At 35.8% G+C, this 23,708-nt stretch overlaps 1 protein-coding gene across 3 annotated transcripts; it reads left to right on the top strand.

Moving 5' to 3' along the window:
- The first annotated feature begins 1,755 nt into the window (after nt 1-1,755).
- On the top strand, nt 1,756-22,641 carry LOC139983323 (uncharacterized). 3 transcript variants are annotated; one of them, XM_071996788.1, is made up of 15 exons: nt 1,761-1,899; nt 5,663-5,806; nt 8,315-8,403; nt 8,634-8,960; nt 9,301-9,951; nt 10,787-11,140; nt 11,302-11,433; nt 12,556-12,596; nt 13,895-13,925; nt 14,296-15,803; nt 16,501-16,706; nt 17,325-17,401; nt 17,982-18,049; nt 18,666-18,707; nt 20,307-22,641. In XM_071996788.1, the coding sequence occupies exons 3-15, from the start codon at nt 8,337-8,339 to the stop codon at nt 20,352-20,354; spliced, it is 3,552 nt and encodes a 1,183-aa protein (XP_071852889.1). In that variant the 5' UTR covers nt 1,761-1,899; nt 5,663-5,806; nt 8,315-8,336; the 3' UTR covers nt 20,355-22,641. The 3 variants fall into 3 exon arrangements, with proteins under 3 accessions (XP_071852891.1, XP_071852889.1, XP_071852890.1); XM_071996790.1 differs by lacking the exon at nt 5,663-5,806 and having other exon boundaries at nt 1,756-1,899; XM_071996789.1 differs by lacking the exons at nt 1,761-1,899; nt 5,663-5,806 and adding an exon at nt 7,356-7,733.
- The last annotated feature ends 1,067 nt before the right edge of the window (nt 22,642-23,708 follow it).

The following is a 23,708-nucleotide window of genomic DNA, read 5'->3' as shown; positions in this document are numbered from 1 at the left end:
TAATTATTATTTTATATATGCTTGGATGTTGAAGAAGATGAAACAGACTAAACAAGATGTTAAATCAGGAGGACGGAAGGTGACTCAAGTCATGACAAGAGTCAATTCTCACATCGAGATAACTTTACAGAAATGATACCACCAAATATCTGGGACTGAACTGGCCGAGTTTTACTTTCAAAACAGATTAAGTGCACGGGAGGCTAGTTTACCTTACTTTAGGTAATTTGAGGAGATAAGTGGTTTAATTGGAGTACGTTACTACATTATTAATGAATTCTTCGAAAATTATCGATGTTTGCGTTATTTAATCCCACATTAAAGAGAGAAATTCTTGTCTGCAAAAACTAAATTATTAAACGGAAAATGAACACTAAGACAAGGAGATCTTGTATAGGTTCATACTCCCAAACTTGTCTTTGCTTTTGCAATCATTAATCCGTTACTTACTGATGGATGGATGGATGGATGGATGGATGGATGGATGGATGAATGGATGGATGAATGGATGGATGGATGGATGAATGGATGGATGAATGAACGAACGGATGGGTTGATGGTTGGATGGATGGATGGAAGGGTAGATGGATGGATGGGTGGGTGGGTGGATGGATGGATGGATGGGTGGATCGATGGATGGATGAAAGGATGGATGGATGGATAAATAAATAGATAGCTATATAGCAGGATATATAACATTCAGTGATCAACATTTCACTGGGATGTACGCTGGCTGACTTACAACTGATACCTGGCATCCCTGGCTATACGAGACACTAATCTGCTGACTGGTGGTCCCCGTACAGGAGAAAGTTGCTGTTATTGGTATTTTGTGAATCATAATGTGTAATAGTTCCAACGCAAAAAGTTTAAAAGAATCATGCGTGTCTCTCTTTGGCTAACTAAATGCATCTTAATGGGTTGGGCTGTTGTCTGGGGCCCCGTACGGGAAAGTTGCTGTCATCAGTGTTTTAGTGTTCTATTATTCAGAAATAGAGATTTTCAGTTACTGCTATCCTTGTCTCTCTTTGGATGAATTCATATGTTTGGGGCACTTTGGGGCTGATGTCTAGGGCCCCGTACAGACGGAATTTGCTGCTCTTTGATAGAGATATTAAGAGCACACTTTGACGGATGCTTTATTACTAGATTGCTTCATGTTTAGCCAATTGAGTCGATCTTGGTGGGGTTAAAATGTCCTTCGATGAATGGAATATTAATTCAACGATTAAACAAGGTAGTTAACGGTAAAGCGTCTATCAATCACACCACACAGCAAGGCAGAACCATGTAGGCCTATTATTGTATCGATGGAAGAAATCGTGGGTATGTTGAACTTGGTGAGAGAAGAATTGTTTGCGACTCGTTACTTCGGCCCTTGATTTGAATTCTTTCGTTTTACCTAGGCTACACATAACTTACCTGTTTCATACAACAATAGGAAACTCGATAGAATTGCCTATTTTGATGGTGACTTCTCTTCACTATACTTTACATTACAGTCATCCTATCTTTAATTTTGAAATGTCAACGTAGTAAACTTGACTAAATATACTTTTCTAGCAGGTAGGTCTTGTTTATTCTCTGTTAACTTGTTTAAGTTAACCACTTAGATACGATATCTGAACATATCATCTCCTATATCTACATAAATACACTCTTACAACAACCACTTATGTATTCTGAACTAATAACCCCGTTCGTTCACCCGTTCAAGGTACAGAGGGTCTTATTTATAGGTGGAAAATGGTTAACAAACATTTTATGATAGGTAAAACTGCCTTTTCAAAACCAGCAGTGATAAAGGTAACAGGATATACAAGAATAAAGAGCTGATTTTTAACAAGAATGCTGGCTGCAACAATCCATGAAATCCCTATCTTGTCAATGAACCTAATGGTAAGTATCTCAAACTTAAGTCTACCATACCGGATGTCTGTAGTATGTCACATTTACAAGAGACAAAAGAAATACCTCAAAAAAATTCTGAAAGATGGAATATAAACTTGGTTTGCTATCATTCATTATCTTTGGTGTGTTATATCCATACACTACTAGAGATTTCGAAGTTTATATATTGACGTTGGAATTGGAGATCAAATCTAGGGTGATAAATTTTCTCTTCATGGGAGCTCTGTTATAAAGTTTCCACTTTCTTACTTGACCATTGTCATGTTGCTCATATTTTTTGTCGTTTTCATCGCCTATCGTACATTTTAATATATTGATCAATTTGAATACAATTTCCTCTCTGGGTCTGCTTTAAATTAAAAAACAACTAAAATTAACTAACAACAGATAATGCTTTGACTTCCATTGCGGTTATTAATCTGTGAGCCACGTGGTTATTATGTGACGTTGTGGGAATGTCGTGTACTTATATGTAGACATCAATATATACTCCACTGTCTTAAATCTTCCTAAAAGATGTAAGATATTAACAAACTCGTAAATGTATGTAAGAGGTATGAAAATTATCTCAAATCAACTTGGTCTGTATAGTTTAAACGAAAATGAGTTTGGACAATATTTGCTTGTCAACATATATCGAAATCTTACTTTCGCGGATTTAATTTTTTGTGCACAATGGTTAAATCTAGATTACAGAATAGTCTAGTGACAAGTTTGATAGCTACATTAAAGAGTAATTCCTTAACATATTCCAATTTGAAATGTGGTTATAACACTTTACATAGCTGCTATGTAGAACGGCAGTCCCCTTGTTACGACCGTTTGATTTGGTGTCACGGACGGTAATCAAGTCAAACGTTTGATAATAGGCACTGTGTATTATCAACACGTAATGATGACTGCATCAACGGTTCTTTGGCAAGAAAGCCAAGCCGAGAAGAGGACTTCGGAAGACTGTCACGATTGCTGTTTACAGAATCGCATGTGTGCATGTTGACTTGTGTTGAAAAAGTTAATGTTTCCATCCTTTCTATAGACAGGGCATGTTGTTATGTCGATTGCGTTAATGATCCTTTCCAAGACAACATGTTTGTCGTAGTTTCAGATGGCAAACATGTAACACATTTTGCGATGTGTATCAGTAACTCAATGTCTTCTTTACTTCTGAATTGCAAACAGACCATTAGAAGCCAGTGAAAATTTGTTATGCGTCAAATTTATCAATATTTTTATATTTAAGTGAAACCCTGGGTGTTGTAAAGTACACACAAAAGCAGAATAATATTCTTTTAACATAAGCGAAGTTGCTATTCAGGAAAACAGGGTTTAATTCTTTATTTATCAGTATTTTTCAAACTATCCAGAGAAAATGTGAGACGGCCAATTGAAGATAACGGGTCATAACCCAGAAAGCGTGGCAACACACCATTTTGAAGTGCTTTTGATCCATATTTCATCAGCAAATTTATGTCACCATAAATAAGCCATTAAATATTGAAACAACCATTATTACAATACTTGCAAAATCTCAAGTTTGCTCTGCTTTCAAACAGTATACATTTGGTTACAGAGATCAGTCCGAACTATTCGTAATTATAAAAACAAAATTATTAAAATAAGAGTAAATAATGCCAAATATCATCACAACCTGTTTAATTGGTAAACTGTTACTTCTTGAATTGAATATGTATCCCTTTGTTAACAATACCGTGTTTCGAAGTAATTCATAGTACTACACTTTTTTTTGAGTGAGTGGTTGTATGCACCACCGAAGTAGTTGTATTGAGAAACGACTGCAGCTTTATTCCGAACTCTGAGGTAAAACCCTTCGGTTTCATTAACTAATCAGAAAAAAAGTCGTCACAAAATGATATTGACTTTCCTTTAGTAGTTTCCTTATAAAAAGTAATGTCAATACATCGGGTTTCGTCTGTGGTGACTTAAAATTATGGAAAGTAGAACTTCTTGTCATATCGTAATTATCGGTGTTACAACATGACAGCGTGGTAAAAAGTCAGAACGGACCCATTGCATATTAAGTCGAACGATGTTGCGTGCCACATGTTAAACTAAACTTTCTTAACTTACCGTCTATATGAACCGAATTATTTATGATAATTTGAAATTCAACTGAAGTGGTGTATCTACCAAACATTTTACCGATTCAGATACAAACCTTCGATCCCGAGAGTATATGTTGCCATAGTGATGTTACCAGTAAAACAGCTGTAAGATCCTTCATGTTTAGAACTTGATACAATAACAATATTTGTAATTGGGAATACTAAAATTATTAAAATAAAAGTAAATAATGTGAAATACCATCACAATCTGGGTAATTAGTAACTTGTTACCTCTTGAATTAAATATGTATCTCTTTGTTAACAATACCGTATTCGAAAGTAATTCCTGGTACTACCCTTTTTTCTGAGTGAGTAATACTATTCAGTATTGAAGTAATTGTATAAGAAACTAACTACTGCAGCTTTATACCAGACTCTGAGGTGAGACCCTTCGGTTTCATTAACTAATCAGATAAAAAGTGATCACAAATGTGTCACAAAATGATATAGACTTTCCTTCAGTAGTTTCATGATAAAAAAGTAATTCTCAATACCTGGGGTTTTCGTCTGTGGTGACTTAACATCATACAAAGTAGAACTTCTTGTCATAACGTAATTATCGGTGTAAGAATATTACAGCGTTGTTAAAAGTCAGAACGGACCCATTGCATATTAAGTCGAACGATGTTGCGTGCCACATGTTTAACTTAACTTTTTGAACTTGTCGTCTATATGAACCGAATTTTTAATGATAATTTGAAATTCAACTGAACTGGTGTATCTACTAAACATTTACCGATTCAGATACAAACCTTCGATCCCGAGAGTACATGTTGCAATAGTGATGTTACCAGTAAAACAGCTATAAGAACCTTCATGTTTAGAACTTTATACAATAACAATATTTGTAATTGGGAATACTAAAAATTTTAAATAAAAGTAAATAATGTGAAATACCATCACAATCTGGGTAATTAGTAACTTGTTACCTCTTGAATTAAATATGTATCTCTTTGTTAACAATACCCTATTCGAAAGTAATTCATGGTACTACCCTTTTTTCTGAGTGAGTGGTTCTATTCAGTACTGAAGTAATTGTATAGGAAACTACTGCAGCTTTATACCAGACTCTGAGGTGAAACCCTTCGGTTTCATTAACTAATCAGATAAAAAGGCATCACAAACGTGTCACAAATTGATATATACTTTCCTTTAGTAGTTTCCTTATAAAAAGTAATTCTCAATACCTGGGGTTTTCGTCTGTGGTGACTTAAAACCATACAAAGTAGAACTTCAAGTCATATCGTAATTATAGGTGTAAGAATATTACAGCGTTGTTAAAAGTCAGAACAGACCCATTGTATATTAAGTCGAAAGATGTTGCGTGCCACATGTTTAACTTAACTTTTTCAACTTGTCGTCTATATGAACCGAATTATGAAAATTTGAAATTCAACTGAAGTGGTGTATCTACTAAAAAAATTTACCGATTCAGATACAAACCTTCGATTCCGAGAGTATATGTTGCAATAGTGATGTTACCAGTAAAACAGCTATAAGATCCTTCATGTGCAGAACTGACAGAGTTTACAATAATAGAATAATTTAGTGCCAGTGAAACAGAATCAGCAAATCTATGATAAGTAGGAATTCTGGCAATATATAAAACGTCTTCTTCCTTTTTCCAGTAACTTTTCGACTGACTTTCGACAACACAATCTAACACTACGAAACGTCCTAATGGAACGAACAGATGATCCGGCGGAAAATTGAGCCCGACAGATATAAATGAAACAAATGATAGCGTGATAACAAGTTTCGTTGCTGACATGGTGAGATCCAACTTTATCACCTAAGTAGGATATATCTTGATAAAATTATTTGTACCGCTGTTGTCGATGTTTTCTCAATTCTTGAATTCTCGAATTGAGAATTGAGTTGTACTCACACTAGTAACTCAAAGAGAGATTGAGTCTCTCATGTATATCATATTTAATAGTTCGACAAAATGGAACCGAAACGGTTAGTATCTATTCAAAACTTTTTATGCCACGGAAAATATATGAAGTGCTTGCTATGTCAACACGGTTTTGTGAATAAGTTACACAATTGACCATATGGTCTGTAGTGTATTGTTTCACACACATAATAAGCAGCGTAAAAGTCAAGATTCAAACCGGACAATGACCATGTGATTAACCAGCGTGAGAATTTACAGCATCATCATAAAAAAAACGTATGCATTATAATTATACAATGCATATCAAATTGAACATGCATAATAAAAAAAAATGAAGAATTAACTCGGGTGATATAGTTGTAGTTAGTTTTTGTTTCACTCTAAGCTTAGCACGCTCATTCTGTAATAGTCGACGGTATTAAAATAAAACATTACAAGGGCTGTAGTTGAATACACCTGGTTTGAGTCTCAACCGAGTACTAGCCCACTAGGTACGATTACGAGCCAAGTCCGAGTTCAAAAACAAGTCATAACAAGTATACTGGAGTCCGGCCAGTATGCAAAGTGATGTTTAAAACATTGCATGAGAGTCTATAGGCATACTACCTTAAGGCCGACTTTCTTTCTGCATTGGTAAAGATAATGTTACCTGGCTTCATAAGTATAATCTTAAGTTGATACCCCGATTGGTTCACCCTGGTAATGCCGGCCAAAGATCATTTCAAAAAACTATAGAGGGTCACAATGAACACTGCTTCTTTCTAAGTTGAATGTAATATAACTTTCGGTATGGGAAAAAGGACAGCATGTAAAATTATACTTTCTTTGTTACATAGTTGTACCTGGATTATGCTGCATTACCATTACAAAACAGTAATTTCAATTATATTTGTTATAGGTTGCGGGGGGGGGGGGGGGGGGCACGAGTATTTCAGTGGTAAGCCTTAAGTCATTTATTACAGTCATGCCCATTTCTGAGACTCTGTAATATAGATAGATAGAATGCTAGGGGCCTATGTCTATGAATTACAAAGGAAGCCATATGCTCAGCACAGCACAATTTATCCTAAGTTACGTCCTCATTTCCTCTCAGAATAATAGTGTAATAGTATATAGCATATGCACGCTTATGTTGAGCACATATAATGGCTATGTACTATGATGTTTACACACATATTATAACAGTGTAAAATCTGTACAGCTTTAATATCATAAAGCTATTGCAGTCATAGGTTAGTAAAGAAATGCACAAGGACGCTGAGGATAAAGAGTCTGTCAAGCTGACTCCCTTTAAATGTATTATTTATCTTTAAACTAAGTATACATTGTAACAAGTTGTGGTGAACTGTTCATTCGCAATATGGGACCAAAGATCACTCATGTTTATTGCGACTTGTTTCATAGTGGTACTTTGATCTGGTTGAATTCTGAATGACTTATATTTTAATATTGTTTGACTAAGTGAACTATACATTGTAAGCTGTATCAACATCTACCATGAAACTCACTTCACTAAGAGGAAGTATCATGGTAGGAATTGCTTCAGGTTTTATGTTTGTATTATTGTATTATTCCTTGTTATGGTATAACAATTGGACCAGTTGGTTATATGCTGTAAAGTTTGCAGTCTAGCTGATACATGAATAAAGTGACTGAGCCTAATGATAGCCCAGAATAAACTGGACCGGAGTCCTCCAGGGCTGACTTTTATCAAATGTTGTAGTGGTTTAAGAATAGAGAGATTAAACATATTTTTGGTAGACCTGTACTTCAACGAGGGAAACTCGATAGTGACATAGGTAAGGAATACAGTGGACAATGTGTAGGCACGGTTTAGGCATCAATAGCTCTTCCTCTTAGTCAATGTATATTGTTTTATGCTAAATAAGCAATTTAGAGAATACATATATATATTTTATGTCCAGAGGTTCGAAACCAGTAAGGAGGGTCGTCATTCCACTGTAGGCTTTGTCACCTGTATCGAACAAATGCTAGTTCTGTTTTGAGTGACATATTTTGCCTTACTCTAGAGATCAAACATGATGCTCACATCCTTTGGTACCCAGATGGTGTACAAAAAGTCAAAGGAACAGTTTTGGTGGAGTTAAGTAGAATTTATAGAACAATGGATTAACAATAACCTTTATATCTGTACTGAATCGCCGACTTCATCATCGATTCAATTTTAAAGAGCATCATGGAAACCGAAATAGTTAAAGATGCATTACTATTAATAAAATTCTTCTTTTATTTAGCTGCAGTATTACTTATTAGCACTGAAATTGTTTGATAGTTTCACTGACTTTGACTTCATATTTACTATTAACGCTTGACAATCAACTATTCAACGCGGATTTGGGGGTTCTTGATCTTCTTTCAGCTCCACGAATATTACAATCAAAATGGATAAGACTGCTCTCACCATCACATTAGTCATTGTTTATGTGAATATCACGTGCTTTTCATCAGGTAAGATTTTTGTTCATTCCATAGTGGCCAGTATTTGTTATAACTGACTTGTGTGCATTGCTTGGTGCTTACGTCCATCGAAATTAAAATAATTATGTAACACAGTACACGGGTGCTCGTCTAATTTGCATCTGGTAGACACCAACATGTCATATGGTGCATTAAACCATCTGATTATTCGACATAACTCATTTTAATAAATTCTTTCCTTATAATTATCATTTATGTAGGTGAACAAGGTGGATCAGCATGCAACTCTCCCCAGTATCTAGAATTTGGGCGACCTGGCACTGTTAGCTGTGCCTTTGTTGATCAATTTTTTGGAGTTTATTGGTATAATTCAACTGAGGTTTCAGATGAGTCTCGACCGATAATTTACTACACAAATTCACAGAAAGATGGAGAAGGTTATCTGTCCGGAGAATTTGACGTTTTTCCAAATGGCTCTCTTGTTATTACAAATGTTTCCCTTCAACACGAGCATGTTTTTACTGTCATTATGTTTAAAGCCATAACGGAGGCACCGGTAACAATCAACGTTTCAGTCTTTGCCATAGGTAAGTACAAAGCGACCAATTTTCCCCTAAAATATCAACACTATGGAAAGTATCGATGAATCTTCCTTGCGTTTAATTAAAGTGTTGTATATATATGTCAATACTGAGGTCATTATAGTGATTGAAATCCTACTATTGAGAGATATAGAAACGTAAAACAAATCTCGTTCTAACTACAGAACTAGTCAAGATGCAGTTCCTTATTTCCTTCACAATAACCTTGTCTCCCAAGGGGAAAGAAGTCAACTGCTAAGGTTCTTATGTTTTCAACAAAGCATCTATATACCCTTGTTCACTATATAGACAAATATATCCATGGCTTTTGCTTTCCGACTCACAGTAAAACCAAGACAGAAATTTCCTACAATCAACATTTGTGGAGACAAAAGAGTTTGCTTCTGGAAAATCGATCAACCAGTGATGATGTTCTGCTACGTTAACGACTCAAGACCTGCCGTGAACCTAACATTAGTGACAAGAACAGTCTATGGAGATGAACAGTTGATGGCAACTCCTTTGCTACAACAACAAAACCATTTGCATACCTCGACAGTTGTTATGAATTTGCCTATCAGGGCTTTTGTAACTCTATATGTTTGCACAGTTAACGAACCTCCAGTGTTGATGGAGAATAACGAAACAGCGATTCTTGTACAAAGCAGTAATGGTTTTAATAGCACTGAAGTCAAGCCTGTACAAATGTTTGCAGAAAAGGGTGAAAACGTTAATATCAACTGCTCATGTAGCTCATATAATTCAACACTCTACGTCATATGGATAAGACAGGAGACTGAAGTTGTGGCTCACAATATCGCATATAATGTAATGTGGCAAGGTTACTGGATAAATGAAACAAATGACCGATATTACATAACAAATTACAGTAATTTGGTGATACCTGATATTACTGTAAAAGATGACGGTATTTACGCATGCGTCACAGGCAATGGGATACGGGAGAAGGTAACAACAGTCAACATCACTGTATACGGTAGGTGATTGTATCATTTTTCATCTGTAACGATGTCTTGTATGAGAATGTTTACCGAACACAGTTGGCTTCAGCTGCATTCTGTAGGATGAAATTGAATTTCCAAAAGGAAATCTATTTCTTTCACAGTCGTTGCCAATATTTAATTTAAATGCATTTGTTTTCAAAAGCGCATTATTTCACAAGAAACGGTCATAGTGAGACAGTGAAAACATCCCAAACGAGTACGTTTCCTGTACTAAAATTCGCAAACATACATTCCTTGAAGGATAACATGTGATAAGATAAGAACAGATACATCCTCAATATGGTTTTGAAATCCCTGACAAGTTGGATGCTCTGAACATTGTTGTCCGTGTTGCGTTAAGTGAAAGGAAAATCAAAAAGCCATGGATTTATAATGGTTCCTTGCCAATATTTAGGTAAAGAACAGTAAATGTTAGCATTGAACACAAGCCTCACAACCAATAATAACTAACTATAATCATTTAAAAAAATTGAACACAGCAAGCATGCCCCATGCAGTGTATTGCTTATCGGTATCGCTGTAAACGAAATGCGTGAAGTACATTCCCGTACGTGGAAATTGACAGCTAATCGTCAAACAATAACATCTTTGTTTCATATCTCAATAATTCGTCGAAGTTTTTCCTCAAGATAAGTTGATATTTTGAGATTGAAAAGTCTATCGTTTGAGATGAATATTCTTCTTTTGCTACATGTTCACGATGAACTATACAGAACAGTATTATATCCCACTATTGATCAGGCCTATCATGTTAATCTATATCACTATGAAAGTTACAACAATGATTCTTCTCATCGGCTCTTACAGTTCAACCTAATCCTCAGTACCTTACCGTGGACGGTTGCATCGCACAACAGAATTGTTTGCTTTCTGTCAAACGAACTGGAACACTAACTTGTAGATTACACAGAATTCGTCCGATTGTTTCACTTCAATGGCGTTTCGTTGATGAATCGTCTCAAAACAAGTTCCAAAAAGGAATATTGACAGTTACAGAAGCAAGCGAAGGATCCACTTATGACATAACATTCTCGTCGGAATATTCTACCGAGGACGATTCATCTGACACTATACAAGTGGAATGTTTTGTAGATGAAAATGTAGATTTACCCCTGGATTGGTCGACCTGGTCAAAACGACTCGACCTTCTAGTTCCGCAAGGTGAGTTTTTACATTAATTTATGCATCTTATGACCCATTTCCTATCCAAGCCAAAAAGTAGTATACTTAATTTTACTGAAAGAAAATATTAAAGTCAATCTTTATACAAACTCCTTTAGTCTCATTATTATTTATTTTGAACTTATTTGTTTTCCACGCAGTGATCGAGATGTCAACGATAGAAAAACTGTTGTCTACCACACTTGGAAAATTATTATTTTCGTTGTCGCTTGTGTTTCCTTTTACTATTGCGGTGATAGTAGCAATATCATTTTCCTGCAAGAAATCTATGGGTAAGTTGGGCCACTAATAATATAATTCATAAGGGCGTACACTTTTGATGTCAATATACATCACAGCAGGGATTTCAAACCCGGAGAGCACAGGGTGTTGGGGCGGGGGGGGGGGGTGGGCAATTGCCATCCTCACCCTGCAACACATACACAGTCTTGTTAAGAAACACATTGGTGCCCTTTCCATCAATTACAAGTTTCCCTTTGTTAATACAAACAATCAGTTTATAATTTGGATAATAAGAAGTGTCCGTTTTGTCAAAGAGATGCCCTTTTGCTAAAATATAAAAGACGTAATAAGAATGTGACCCCTTCTGAAAAAAAAACCAATATTGAAATACTGCAATTTGTGGTACGGAATGCACAGAGGATCCATTTTAAATAGGAAAAACTTTTCAAGTAACTCTGTGGCTTGCTCCCCATATCAAAATTCCTATGTCCCACTGCCATTGGAAGTTAATGCTCACCTTACCACCCCTGCTACCCCAGACTAAAAACTCTTTAAAGCAGGCGCTGCCTCACAACATTGAACGTACTTCCTACATCAACGTGTAAGCTCAAAAGAGGTAATGATTATACCAAAACCGTGCAAAACTCGTCGAAAGCGATTGTGTTACCAACGCACATTGTGGAAAGAATGGACGTTCAATGTCTTTTGTATATGTTATTGTGGAAAAGATTTGGGATTTTGTTATCTCTCTTAATCCCTGACATAATAAAAAACATGATAATAAGATACTTTTTGGAGTATTGGTAAGATTTGAATATATTAAACATTATTGTTTTACCTCTGTTTATACGTAACATTGCAGTGGCTGTATGGAGTAATATGCTCTTGAGTATGATTCACATGGTGTAGGAAAAGTTATCATCTTATGAATCATCATTCAATTTTGATTTAAACTGTTTTCGATAAATAATGTCACTGTTTGTAAATGATCACAAGATTGTAATCATATTTCTGTCATATTTAAATAAAAACAAGAAATTTACGTAGATTTGACAAGTTTATAAAGGCTGGTAGATGAGGCATCATTATGGATGGGAGGTGCCTATGGTCTATGGAGACGCCAATACACGAATAAATGAGACACACTTTATACGTTTTCTCTTTATTAACAGCCTGGAAGAAGATTAACTTCACCGACATTGTGGATGACGAGGTATTTAGACAGTTATTTATACAGCGTTACGATAACAGATGGTTATTTTACACTGCTAACAAATAATATAGTAGCAAACCAATATCCACAGAACCTACTCCGTTTCAAGTTCAATGGACAACACCAACATCAGCAAACCTTTTCCTTCAAATATACACCAACTGAATAACAACTGAACATCTTAATAGCATCATACCTGGAGTGACTAAATACTCAGAAAACAATCCTTTTCATAGAAAATCCTGCGTTTTGTCACATCCATATTCCTATCATCAGCAACGGCAGAGCCAGGGGGGGGGGTGAGTTTTGCCATGCATGCCTAAAAGTTTCATTGAAAAATTCCGATAACAAAATAATGCACTTGCATGAACGCAAAATAAATAAAGGAAAGATCGGAATAAGTCAAAAAATTAACTTTGTCTTGACTTCACAGAGAATTGTAAGTTCGATCAATTGTGGTTTCAGCCGTCTCGCTGCAAAATGGGCCCTGCCGTGCCTAATGCTATCACTATAACATTTTCTGGAATTAATAAGAGTATATTGACAATTCCTAACGCTTGTCAAACTACAATTTTTATTAAAATTATCGATAGTTGTTACACCATAGACAATCATTCGTGCACCTAAACACGGATGCAAATTAAACTATTGACCTATTAAGGCAAGATTACTGCAGTCTCATCACAAATGATTGACGGTTGTCATTCGAAGACAATTATCCAGTTAAATAACCTCTTTGTCAACAGCAATGTTAATAAAACAGTCGATAGTTAAACCCTTTCCAAACAGAGCCATTAGCTTTAAAGTTGAACATTCAACGGAAAACATAAGTCTAAAATGACATGTACAACAAACCCATTTAAAGACGGCATTGTTCAAAGTTATCAATCTCATCTACATGTTTAATCGACATAGTAGTCCTAACCAAATTTTACCACACAAACGCCAATAACATCTTGACTCAACGTAAGAAAACTTTGAATTTTGAAATACATAGACTGCTACAGTCACATTCGATTTCAGTAACTAACGAAACAAATTAAACTCGTCTTTCTCTATATTTAATTCTATAAATAATATATAAGTTTTGATTTATTGTGACAGGTTCAAAATTATGTCAAGATATGGTAAAAGACTAAGAGACTGTGAGAAGTAATTCCATTTTCCATTTAATTCTATAAATAATATATAAGTTTTGATTTATTGTGACAGGTTCAAAATTATGTCAAGATATGGTAAAAGACTAAGAGACTGTGAGAAGTAATTCCATTTTCCATTTGATTTTATTAATGTTGCAGATGTTGCCCATGTTAACTCCTGAAAATTTAGGTAAGTTTACATTGCTTATGTTTAAGTTAACATTCAGCTACTGTGGGCATTTTTTCCATAAATCCTTGGAGAATGCATAGCATTCACAATTGAGGTTCTATGCAGCATCTTATTAATGATAGGAATGCAGGGTTATAATCTACTAGAAGGGGATATTATGGGATGATTTTCTACTGTCTTGCCAGTATATATATATATATATATATATATATATATATATATATATATATATATATATATATATATATATATATATATATATATATATATAAATATATATATTTATATATATAATTGCAATTGTAGTGAGTTGGAATATATTTATATATCTATACATATTTTTATTTCTCCCCCTCTTTCCTGTGTCCAGGAAAACTAGCTACGTTAAGGAATGCGTTAAAAAAGCGATATAAAGAAATCTGTGAGACCTTGAAACCTCTACCGAACAGCACGAGTACATATTGCATAGATGAATTATATATTGACGGGGGTCTGAAAGTATGGTCGAAAAATGTACTTGGAGAGGAAAGGTGGACCGACCTGCGTTCTCATCATTCAATAATTGGGAATGACAGTGAGAATTACGATAGGGTTATCATACAGGGAGACTCTGGGTTTGGTAAAACTCTGCTGTGTTGCAAAATAGCTCACGACTGGTATTCTGAAGATAAATCTTCCCCGTTTGGGAAGGTTGATATTCTCATTTATCTGCATGCAAGGTTATTAGCAGAATTACCTTTATGTACTGCAATAAAACACCACCTTTTACCAATCGATACCAATTTGAGTACTAAAGACATAAAAGGGCTGCTTTCGTCTGTGTCATCAATTATAGTCTTAGATGGTTTCAACAGAGTTCCAGTTAGTGGTAGCTATGAAAAATCCGAACTTAACCACATTTTGATGAACAAAATGTTTCAGAACTGTACAGTAATTCTGACTGCATTGCCAAACTTTTTACCAGCAAATTACGCTCCTATCACTAAAAGAATGAAGTTAGTGGGATTTAGTGACAGAGCTCGGAATGACTACATTCGTGAAAAAGTAGCTAAAAGTGATCCAAAAGCTCAGGAAATCATCAATTCATTCTTTAAGAAAAATCCTGAAATATCTAAGTTTTGTCACGTCCCGTTATTCTTTGTGTTATTGTCACATTACAGCTATCAAAAAAAAATTCCCATCAAAAATGATGCAAGAAAAGTAACCGAAATATTTCATCAGATTGTATTGGCTTTAAATCGGTATGAAGAAGAAACAGAGGACAATGTTAACGATGGGGAACAACTGAATACTGTAGTCGGTTATGACAAAGAACTTGAATCCGTAGCTCTTAAGCGTATCCTCAAATCACAAAAAGGCTTCCGGTTCAAAAAAGAAAAGCTCAAACCGAAAGTAGGGAAAACGTTGTACGATAAATACACCACTTTGGGATTACTGATTGAGGAGCAAGTTGTCAATTATACCATTGGTAAGTCCACCAGAACGAACCAGCGAACAGAAGTTAAATTTTACCATGCCATTTTCTTGGAGTGGTACGCAGCTCAAGAATTATCCCGAATAGCTGAACATTCTAAACAAAGAGATTTACTGCGTCGTACTTTGGACAAGATTAACCCTCTTAATCATCAATACGTCTTTCGCTTTGCCTGTGGGCTAAATGAGAAAGCAGCTGTGAATATCGTCAAGTACTTAGAAAAGAAAGGCGGTGACTACGAAAAGTTTGCCCAGTTATGCATTGCAGAACAGAAGGGAGGCACCAAGAAAGTTAATAGCATGGTTTCAAAGCTTTGTTCAAAGCCAGTCACCATTGATGATGATGATAGTGTACTTTATCAACGATCCGTGGTACAGCTGTTGGAAACCGCTTCTAAATATCATGTAAGTATCTGTTTTATCATCTTTGTATGTCACATCAACATAGAACGTCTCCTTACATACATGCATGTCGTTTCATAGCAAACACCGACGCATCGGTTACCGATTGCTAAACTTCGAAATCCTTTCAAACTCAATAATCAAAAAGCTGAGTAGGCCGCCCATGATCTTTCTAATTAGTTACTCTGCTACTCCAGACAACAGTTTAACCTTTAAATATGTAATAATAACAATAATAATAATAATAAGTTAGTTTTTACGACGCTTAAGCGACCGCAAATGTGGGAAAAGCCCGCAAGGGCTATGGATTACAACTTACACGTCGGGTGGCTTCCAATTTATCATTTCAACTCACATTTGGGATCCTTTCGATTTAGAAAGATGAGAAAACCGTAGATTGCTCTTGGATGAAAAACCTACCTTACTATGGCCCGGGCGGGAAACGAAACCCGAACCTCCCGATTGATAAGCCTCATTGCTTCAAAAGCCACCGCCTTTATCACTCGGCCACAGCACCGGTATAGATATTCGACACAAAACATAAATTTGAGATTTACTGACAGAAAAGAAGGCATTCCTATTAGAGACAATATAATACGTCATTTAGAGACTCAATGTTTGTCATTTCATAACATATGTTGATTAAAAGAGACTTTCTTACATTGATGTTGATTTCTTTCCCACTTCTCTTTGGTGATAGATCCATATAGAGGTTCTGTGGTTGGATACATTAACAGTTTCGTTTAGTAGTGAGCGTGGATATCTTGAGTTTGGTTCAGGTGTACAACTTTCAGTACTTCAGACACTGCAACAGTTATCTATTTCACATTCAACCAAATTTACGGAAGATGAATTTGCCGGCCTTCTGGAATACGCATCTTTATGTCAAAGCATGACGGGATTCAGGTTTGTAGCCTACGATATATAGCCTGTATGATGATTAATGAGCCGCATATGTAGTGTTATAAGATTCAGGGTAACTCTACAAGCATTAAGTATATACTTCTGCTAGCAAATTGAGGTCCTTATAATTACAACGAAATTTCCAAACAATGCCCTCATTCATCTAGTACCTTACAACTAACATGTTAAAGCACAAAAAGACTCAATCGCCTTGCTACGTTGTTCTGTCTTTGTCAGTTTCTTGATTTTAATACAAAACTGATCCCTAAATTTGGATCGACTAGACAACTTATGTACTGTTTACAAATAGGAATGTATCCAGTAATTAGACATTTCCGGCTGTGATGAAGTCACATATATGAAATTTAGTGTACACGCTTCACAAAAATCCTCTCCATGACTTTCTACAAAAACTATACTATGTACTATAGTTACACAGTATACGTTTCATGGAAGATGTTGATTAAGTGCTGTTAAATGGGCGTGAAGAATTACCAGTTTCATTTGAAAGAAGTGTTTGATACGGTAATACATTAAAATTTTTGGCGATTAAGAGGAAAGAGGAATTAAATCTAAATTAAAGATAAATAAAGATGGCCGGTAAATTTATATCACCCGCAGGTTACGAAAGTGCTTGCTTCCCGCTGAAGTACCATACTGCGAAGCGATGGCAGCGTTGGAAACACGTAACATTTCAGGTAATATACGAAAGTACATTTAAAAAATTACAACATGAAAGTATAATTAATTGCCTTAACCTTACAAGGAAAGGATTTTCTTCTAAAGTGATATCTGGCTTGCAGTAATATATACGTGAATCATCATGGATGCGAACATTATTATTCTACCATTCACCTCGCTTTATTATACTTTGTATATAGACTTAGTTTATCGATTTATCACATTTAGAAACTGTTCTATCTGTATTAAATACAATCAAACGGTAAACATTAAATAAGAAACGTTTCTAACAAGTACACTATTTACACTGTAACAAAGTATACTATGCTCTTTATTGGTGACAAATTTTGGTTGTTATATTATCCTTCGAAATTATATATGTATGTATATGTATATATATATTTATATATATATATATATATATATGTATATATATGTGTATATATATGTATGTATATATATATATGTATATGTATATGTGTGTGTGTGAGAATCGTAATCGATTATAGTTCATTAATTAGACATTTTAAGTCTATACAATCAAGAAGAGAAACGCTAGAATGAACCAGTTTTTCATAATGTACTTTCTTCTCTTAGTGGAATGGATACTGCCTGTAGGAAGCAAATCTCGATATTGCCTCAATCTCCAAACAGGACAATGGGAAGTAAGTAAACCCTTGAAAATGGGCTTTAATAAACGTCCAATTTGCCTTTTACAAAAGAGGGCCTGCTTGAATGACAATAACATACATAATTGTTAGCGAATTATTAGACTCAAAAGTTGTTCAATACTGGCTAGAACGGTCATTGGATTGGTATATGACTGCTATCAATCCTTGCTCTTCATCATACCCTTGAAACATAATTTTATGTATGAAAGTGTACAAATTATGGAGATGTGTTACGTTGCATTTTGAAGCTCGTTTGATATTAGTAAATGGCATTCGTGTAATTCACCCAAAACGAAACTACTCTCTCAGTCGCTGACTACTGCACCCTTAAATGAGTATAGCCTATCGATGTTGAAATATAATCTATAGTTTTTGAGTAAATTTTCTAATCTTTTCAATACGTAAAATTTTAACCAGTACAGAAAATTAAAGACATTCGGAAGCTAGTTCTTGATACGTCATCCCATATGGCATATCTTAGTGTTAGATACATCTCAATTACAGTTATATTACAGTTCCCGCCTTTCATACATGCCAGTTTATTTAACATGAAAGAGAATTTCTCTTAAAGTTTAACAGCTCCGGCCAAACCTTTTATTTGCATCTGCAGCACAAAAGACAGAAAATGACTGATGACGAATACGCGAGAGCTGTAAGTAGTTTATCACTTTACTTTATACCCGGCTGATTTATTTTCACAGCATTTTCTTGTGGTTATAATGTACAGTTGTTTGTTTTCTTACGAACAAACCTATGTCAAGGTTTAGAGTTTGAATATATCGCAAATAATTGAAAACAACAACAGATAGGTAGAACATGTAATCATCTTTGTCAAGTTTCAAAAAAGTAGAGTCGGTAGAAAAGTTATTAAGGCATAAGGAGAAAGGAGAATACTAAGAACAGTATGTTTGTGGTCAAAGACTGTTGCAGGTTAAGTGGTGAACGATGTGTAAGAATATTGGTTTAAATGGGTGTTATTGTATCAGAGCACAAGCTATGTCTGTATTACATTCGCGATAACCAAACTCTTTCAGGCCCGAGATACCGGAAACGTGTTGATTTCTTTTGCTTAAGCAAAAACAGGACCGAGGCATAGGAGTTTCAAATTGAAGCTGATCATAAGGTTGTGATTATCGTATGTGACAAATTGCATCCACATTTGGGGTCCGCTGAGAAAATTGCATAGGGAAAGAGGGGTTTGGGCAAACAAATTCAGTTTCGCAATAACCGTTTAACTGTCCGATGCATTAAACGGTAAATTACCATAAAACCATAAACCGTCAGAATTGAAGCGATTTGTTTGGTGTCTGGCGCGGGTGGAACAGCAAGGAGCGGTAGGGCAACGAACAATTAAGTATTCCCAAAGAGAGTCCAAGCCTAACTTTGGTTTTGGCTTGGGTGAGCAATGTGTATGCCCATAAATGATACTCTCAAGCCCCTCTCTTGAATACAGGATCTCTTTTAAATTCCCAGTACGTTATAATCCGAGTACTTTTCGAATACTCTTTATTTATTAAATTATTATACAATACTTTTTTTAAACTGTTCTCTAATGGTCATTAAAAGCTAATGATAAAACAGTTGAAGGTGATGACATTGCTTGCATCTTGACACTGGTGGAGTGAGACGCACCATTGTTGCACTATTACAGAGTAATTATACAGTGCAATGTTAAAACCATTATGGGACTTCATGTAGTAACGTAAATTTAACGAATTTTATTGCTGTACATAAGTACTTATAAAGTGCTCATCCTAAGCAAGTACCAAGCAAGTACTTTAAATCGGGTACAAGTGCGAGTATTTTAGCATGTGATTACGAGTACTCAATGACGAGTAAGATTACTTTATCACCCGAGTACTTTTCACCGAGTGCGAGTGCATACAAAATGTACTCGATACTATATAATACTGAGTACTTCTCCAGCACGACAACCACCGAATTATATGGTGGTTCGAGTCGTTTGAATCAGTACGGTTGTTTCTGGACGGCCGTAGTAACTGTAATTTAGATGCCAGCTGCCGGTGTGACAGAGTATTTCTTAATCCGTTGCTTTACCTTAAACAATCCAGTTAAATGGATATGTCTATTAGTTATGTAAAATCATCACAACGTATAGGAACAGTTTCAATTCGTTTAAACCCTAGTTTGTAGTTTATGTTTTCATTTGTAATATTTGTCAACATCAACATGATTACATTTGGAGAGGTTATTGCTTGAATCTTACTTCATGTATTCTCCTCTTCCACAGAAACAAGTGCTCGGGTTTGATGAAGTAACCGACATTAATGTTGTATGATATAATTCGGAAGTCGCCCTCCCAATCAAACATCACATGCAGCCTTCTTTATTAACTTCTAAATTTTTAAATCTGTAAACTTTAGTGTTTTCTTTGATTAAATTAAAATGTTATTGTAAACTGAAGCTAATAAACAGACAATGGTTGAATTGCTGTTCTCCATTGTATTATACTTCTAGATGACAGTAAAGTGAGGAACATATAGATTCACCACTTTTCAAGGAGGTGTTGATCCATTTCGGAACTGACTAGCATTTTGAGACCGACTTCAGTGACTGGCATAACAGCGTTTCGAGAAAGTAAACCAACAAACTCAGGAAGTGTGTTTTATAATTACAACATACACACTGCTATCGGCTTGAGGACATGGGGTGCGCGAAATCACCGGACGCTGTACGTTAGTTTAAGCGAGCAAATATATAACAGAAACATTATTATACCCCTAGTGGTGCTATAGGGTGGAGCACCTGGACGCTGCCGCGTATTTACATACTTCGTGTTCCCTCCGGAGAGATTAAGGCACAAAATTACATGTGAGAGAGAAGAAATAATTTCCTCAGGTATAGATATTTCAAGGCCGCGGTAGGAGTGCGTAGTCATTTCTTGTTCTCTTGAAAGCGACTTGTTAGACAGATATTATCCAAACCTGGGAAAAGTAGACGAAAATGATTGAAGAATGATTGTATGTGTGTGGTTTTCTTAACTTTGTTTTAAGTTATTACTCTCACGTTCATCTATGTAAGAGCACTCTGAATTCAGTCATATTTGTTTAGACCGACTTGGCATTGATTGACACCGGCTTTTTATTTCACTGGGTATGTCTACCAACTCACCCCCTCCCCGTACGTATGGCCTTAATAACATGTATATATTTTCGCCATTTGAGAAGCACTATAAGTAAATTTTGCTCACCGGAGTGTGATATTTGTTAAGTAATGTATCTGTTAAGGATATGAAATACTTGTCAATACTTGTAAATACTTGTTATTTGACTTAAAATGACAAATTTTATCCACTTTATCTTCACATGTACAGAAATACATACATTTGGCTTTATTAAGACCTATACTATGCAACTGATAGGTAACAGCCAAGACTCAGCCACTTTAAAATATTCATCGTGTTATGCATGAATGACTTTGTATAGTGTATAACGTGTACATATCCGCCGTTGTAAGAAAAATACAGTTGTAGAGAAACGCATCCAGTACGTATACAGATGTACGTGTTTTCATCGGTTATCCTTGTTTCTCTCGGCCCAACATAACACCGGTAACGATTATGAGTTGTAAGGTTAGGGAGGGCGCCAGTCACAATATTCCCTCCACTGCATGTGCAGAGCGGCCTCTCAGTCTGCCTAGCTCTTCATTCAGGTGTCTCACCACTATCAATTGCTCCCATTGACTTACACATTAATGTGGTCACTTTCCAAGGCCGCTAGAGCATATATAGAAGTGTTCAACTGACATATCCTACCCACCATATGATAGCTGATGGCTTGGCCTATCACAGCACATTCAACTGTTGCCACCATGACCGTTCATATTTTGAGCTAGACGTTGAGCATAGTGCTCCAAAACCCATCTGCCAGCTGTCGCTGCCGAATTTTCTTGTTTCACCAAAGATTTTTATTTCCAAAATTCCTTAAATCACCTTCAATTCTACCGATTTTTAGACAATCAGTAGTTTATTTAATATAAAGTCCAAATCTTCCTTTTTGATAACATATCTAACAAAGTGTTCCCGTATAGCTGTTTGACATTTTCCAGAACACTGGAGCGGGTTTATATCAATTGATATGTTTGCATTTTTATTATCGCCAATAAGATTAGCTATACATACCATATTCGCTATATACTATATTATTGCTCACTGGCTGGTACAGAAACTACTGTTCATATCCCACAACCGTGCATCATTAATTACTACTTAGTTTTAGTAATCCGGTAAATTGTGTTACAAGTGGCACTGTAACAACTGCAAATCTGTTAACTTGTTCCCATGTAATACAATAACTGCGCGACTGGAAAAGGAGTCTATGAAGATGAGAATGCTTACGAGATAGAGGAAAGGAGGTGAATGGTACCACTTGATTCCAGTTCACACCTCTCTTTAAATTACGCAAATTCGTCATGCCAAGAAAGAAGAAAGGCCATGCTCGGTTACATCAATAGGCCTACTTATAGCATAAAACGACCAGATACGACTTCATTTAAGAATCACGTATTAATAAACTCGTACTAAATGGTTGGTACAGCAATTGCTGTTCATGTCCCACAACCGTGCATCAGTAATTACTACTTTGTGTTCGTAACACGGTAGAATGTGTTATAGGACATGAACAGTAGTTACTGTACCAGCTATGGGTATCAGGTGTTGCTTCTTGAATATCTCTAATGTAACATGGAAAGCCTGATTTTACCACGAATTGTAATGTATACCTCAGTTTCGATTGCATATATGTATCTTGGGTTTATGAATGATCGGTTTACAGGGAATGCCACAATTTTGGGCAATAGCTTAACTGCAGCCAAATAACGTGTGGAATAAACCAAAAACAACGCTCACGGCGTTGTTTAACAGACCTGTTGAAGCAACGTGAAATAAAATCTCATATCATACGGCTCCCACATCTTTCTCCCTCTATATATATTTTCACGTATGCCTAAATATGGCTTGAGATTGTGTCGATTCGTAATAGATGTTCTATAAGGCAATTTAGTCCCTTGGTTGCTGTTGAAAATTTTCGAATGTTTGCATTAAACTGTACAGCCGATTACCATGGCTTCGTCAGTTAAAACTGGTAAAGGTGAGTCCCCATTAATAAGATAAAACTGATGCCATGTGTTATAATTTCTTAACATTTATGACCCTTTGCTACTAAGAAGGACTTACAAACAGAAAATACTAAACACATAAGCCTAATGATTTACTGGACTATAACTATGATACTACTCTAAATGTTTCGCCAATAACCACGTCCACAATTTTAACAGAAATGGGGATCACGCTTGGATGACACTTTACGTGGATGACACGTGGATGTCACAGGATCGACAGATCGTGGAGGACACTTTGCTGCACTATTCAAACATAGGGACAGTTGTTTAGACTCCTGCCTCGTCATTAGTTGAAACAACCTTTGAGAATGGACTGCTGACAAGTCTAACATGTGTGACGGTGTTATAATACACTTCTGTAATACTGATTAACGGTTGTCTCCTATTCACAGTATACAAACTGATCACACCATGTACATTGGGTGCACAGTAGCATCTGCTGACAGGTCTAACAGGTGTCACAGTGTTATATTACACACTTCAGTATTACACACTTCAGTACGAACTGATCAAG

The sequence above is a fragment of the Apostichopus japonicus genome, chromosome 16, assembly GCF_037975245.1.
Source record: "Apostichopus japonicus isolate 1M-3 chromosome 16, ASM3797524v1, whole genome shotgun sequence".
NCBI lineage: Eukaryota > Metazoa > Echinodermata > Holothuroidea > Aspidochirotida > Stichopodidae > Apostichopus > Apostichopus japonicus.
Note: the sequence above shows the minus strand (reverse complement) of the source record. Positions and strands in the feature narration are given on the sequence as shown.

Excerpts from the sequence above, each read along its gene's own strand:
- LOC139983323 (XM_071996790.1), top strand. The coding sequence starts at position 8,337 with ATGGATAAGACTGCTCTCACCATCACATTAGTCATTGTTTATGTGAAT. Across the intron at positions 8,961-9,300 it reads CGTTTCAGTCTTTGCCATAG|TAAAACCAAGACAGAAATTT; the intron begins GTAAGTACAAAG and ends TCCGACTCACAG. Across the intron at positions 16,707-17,324 it reads CAAAGCATGACGGGATTCAG|GTTACGAAAGTGCTTGCTTC; the intron begins GTTTGTAGCCTA and ends TATCACCCGCAG.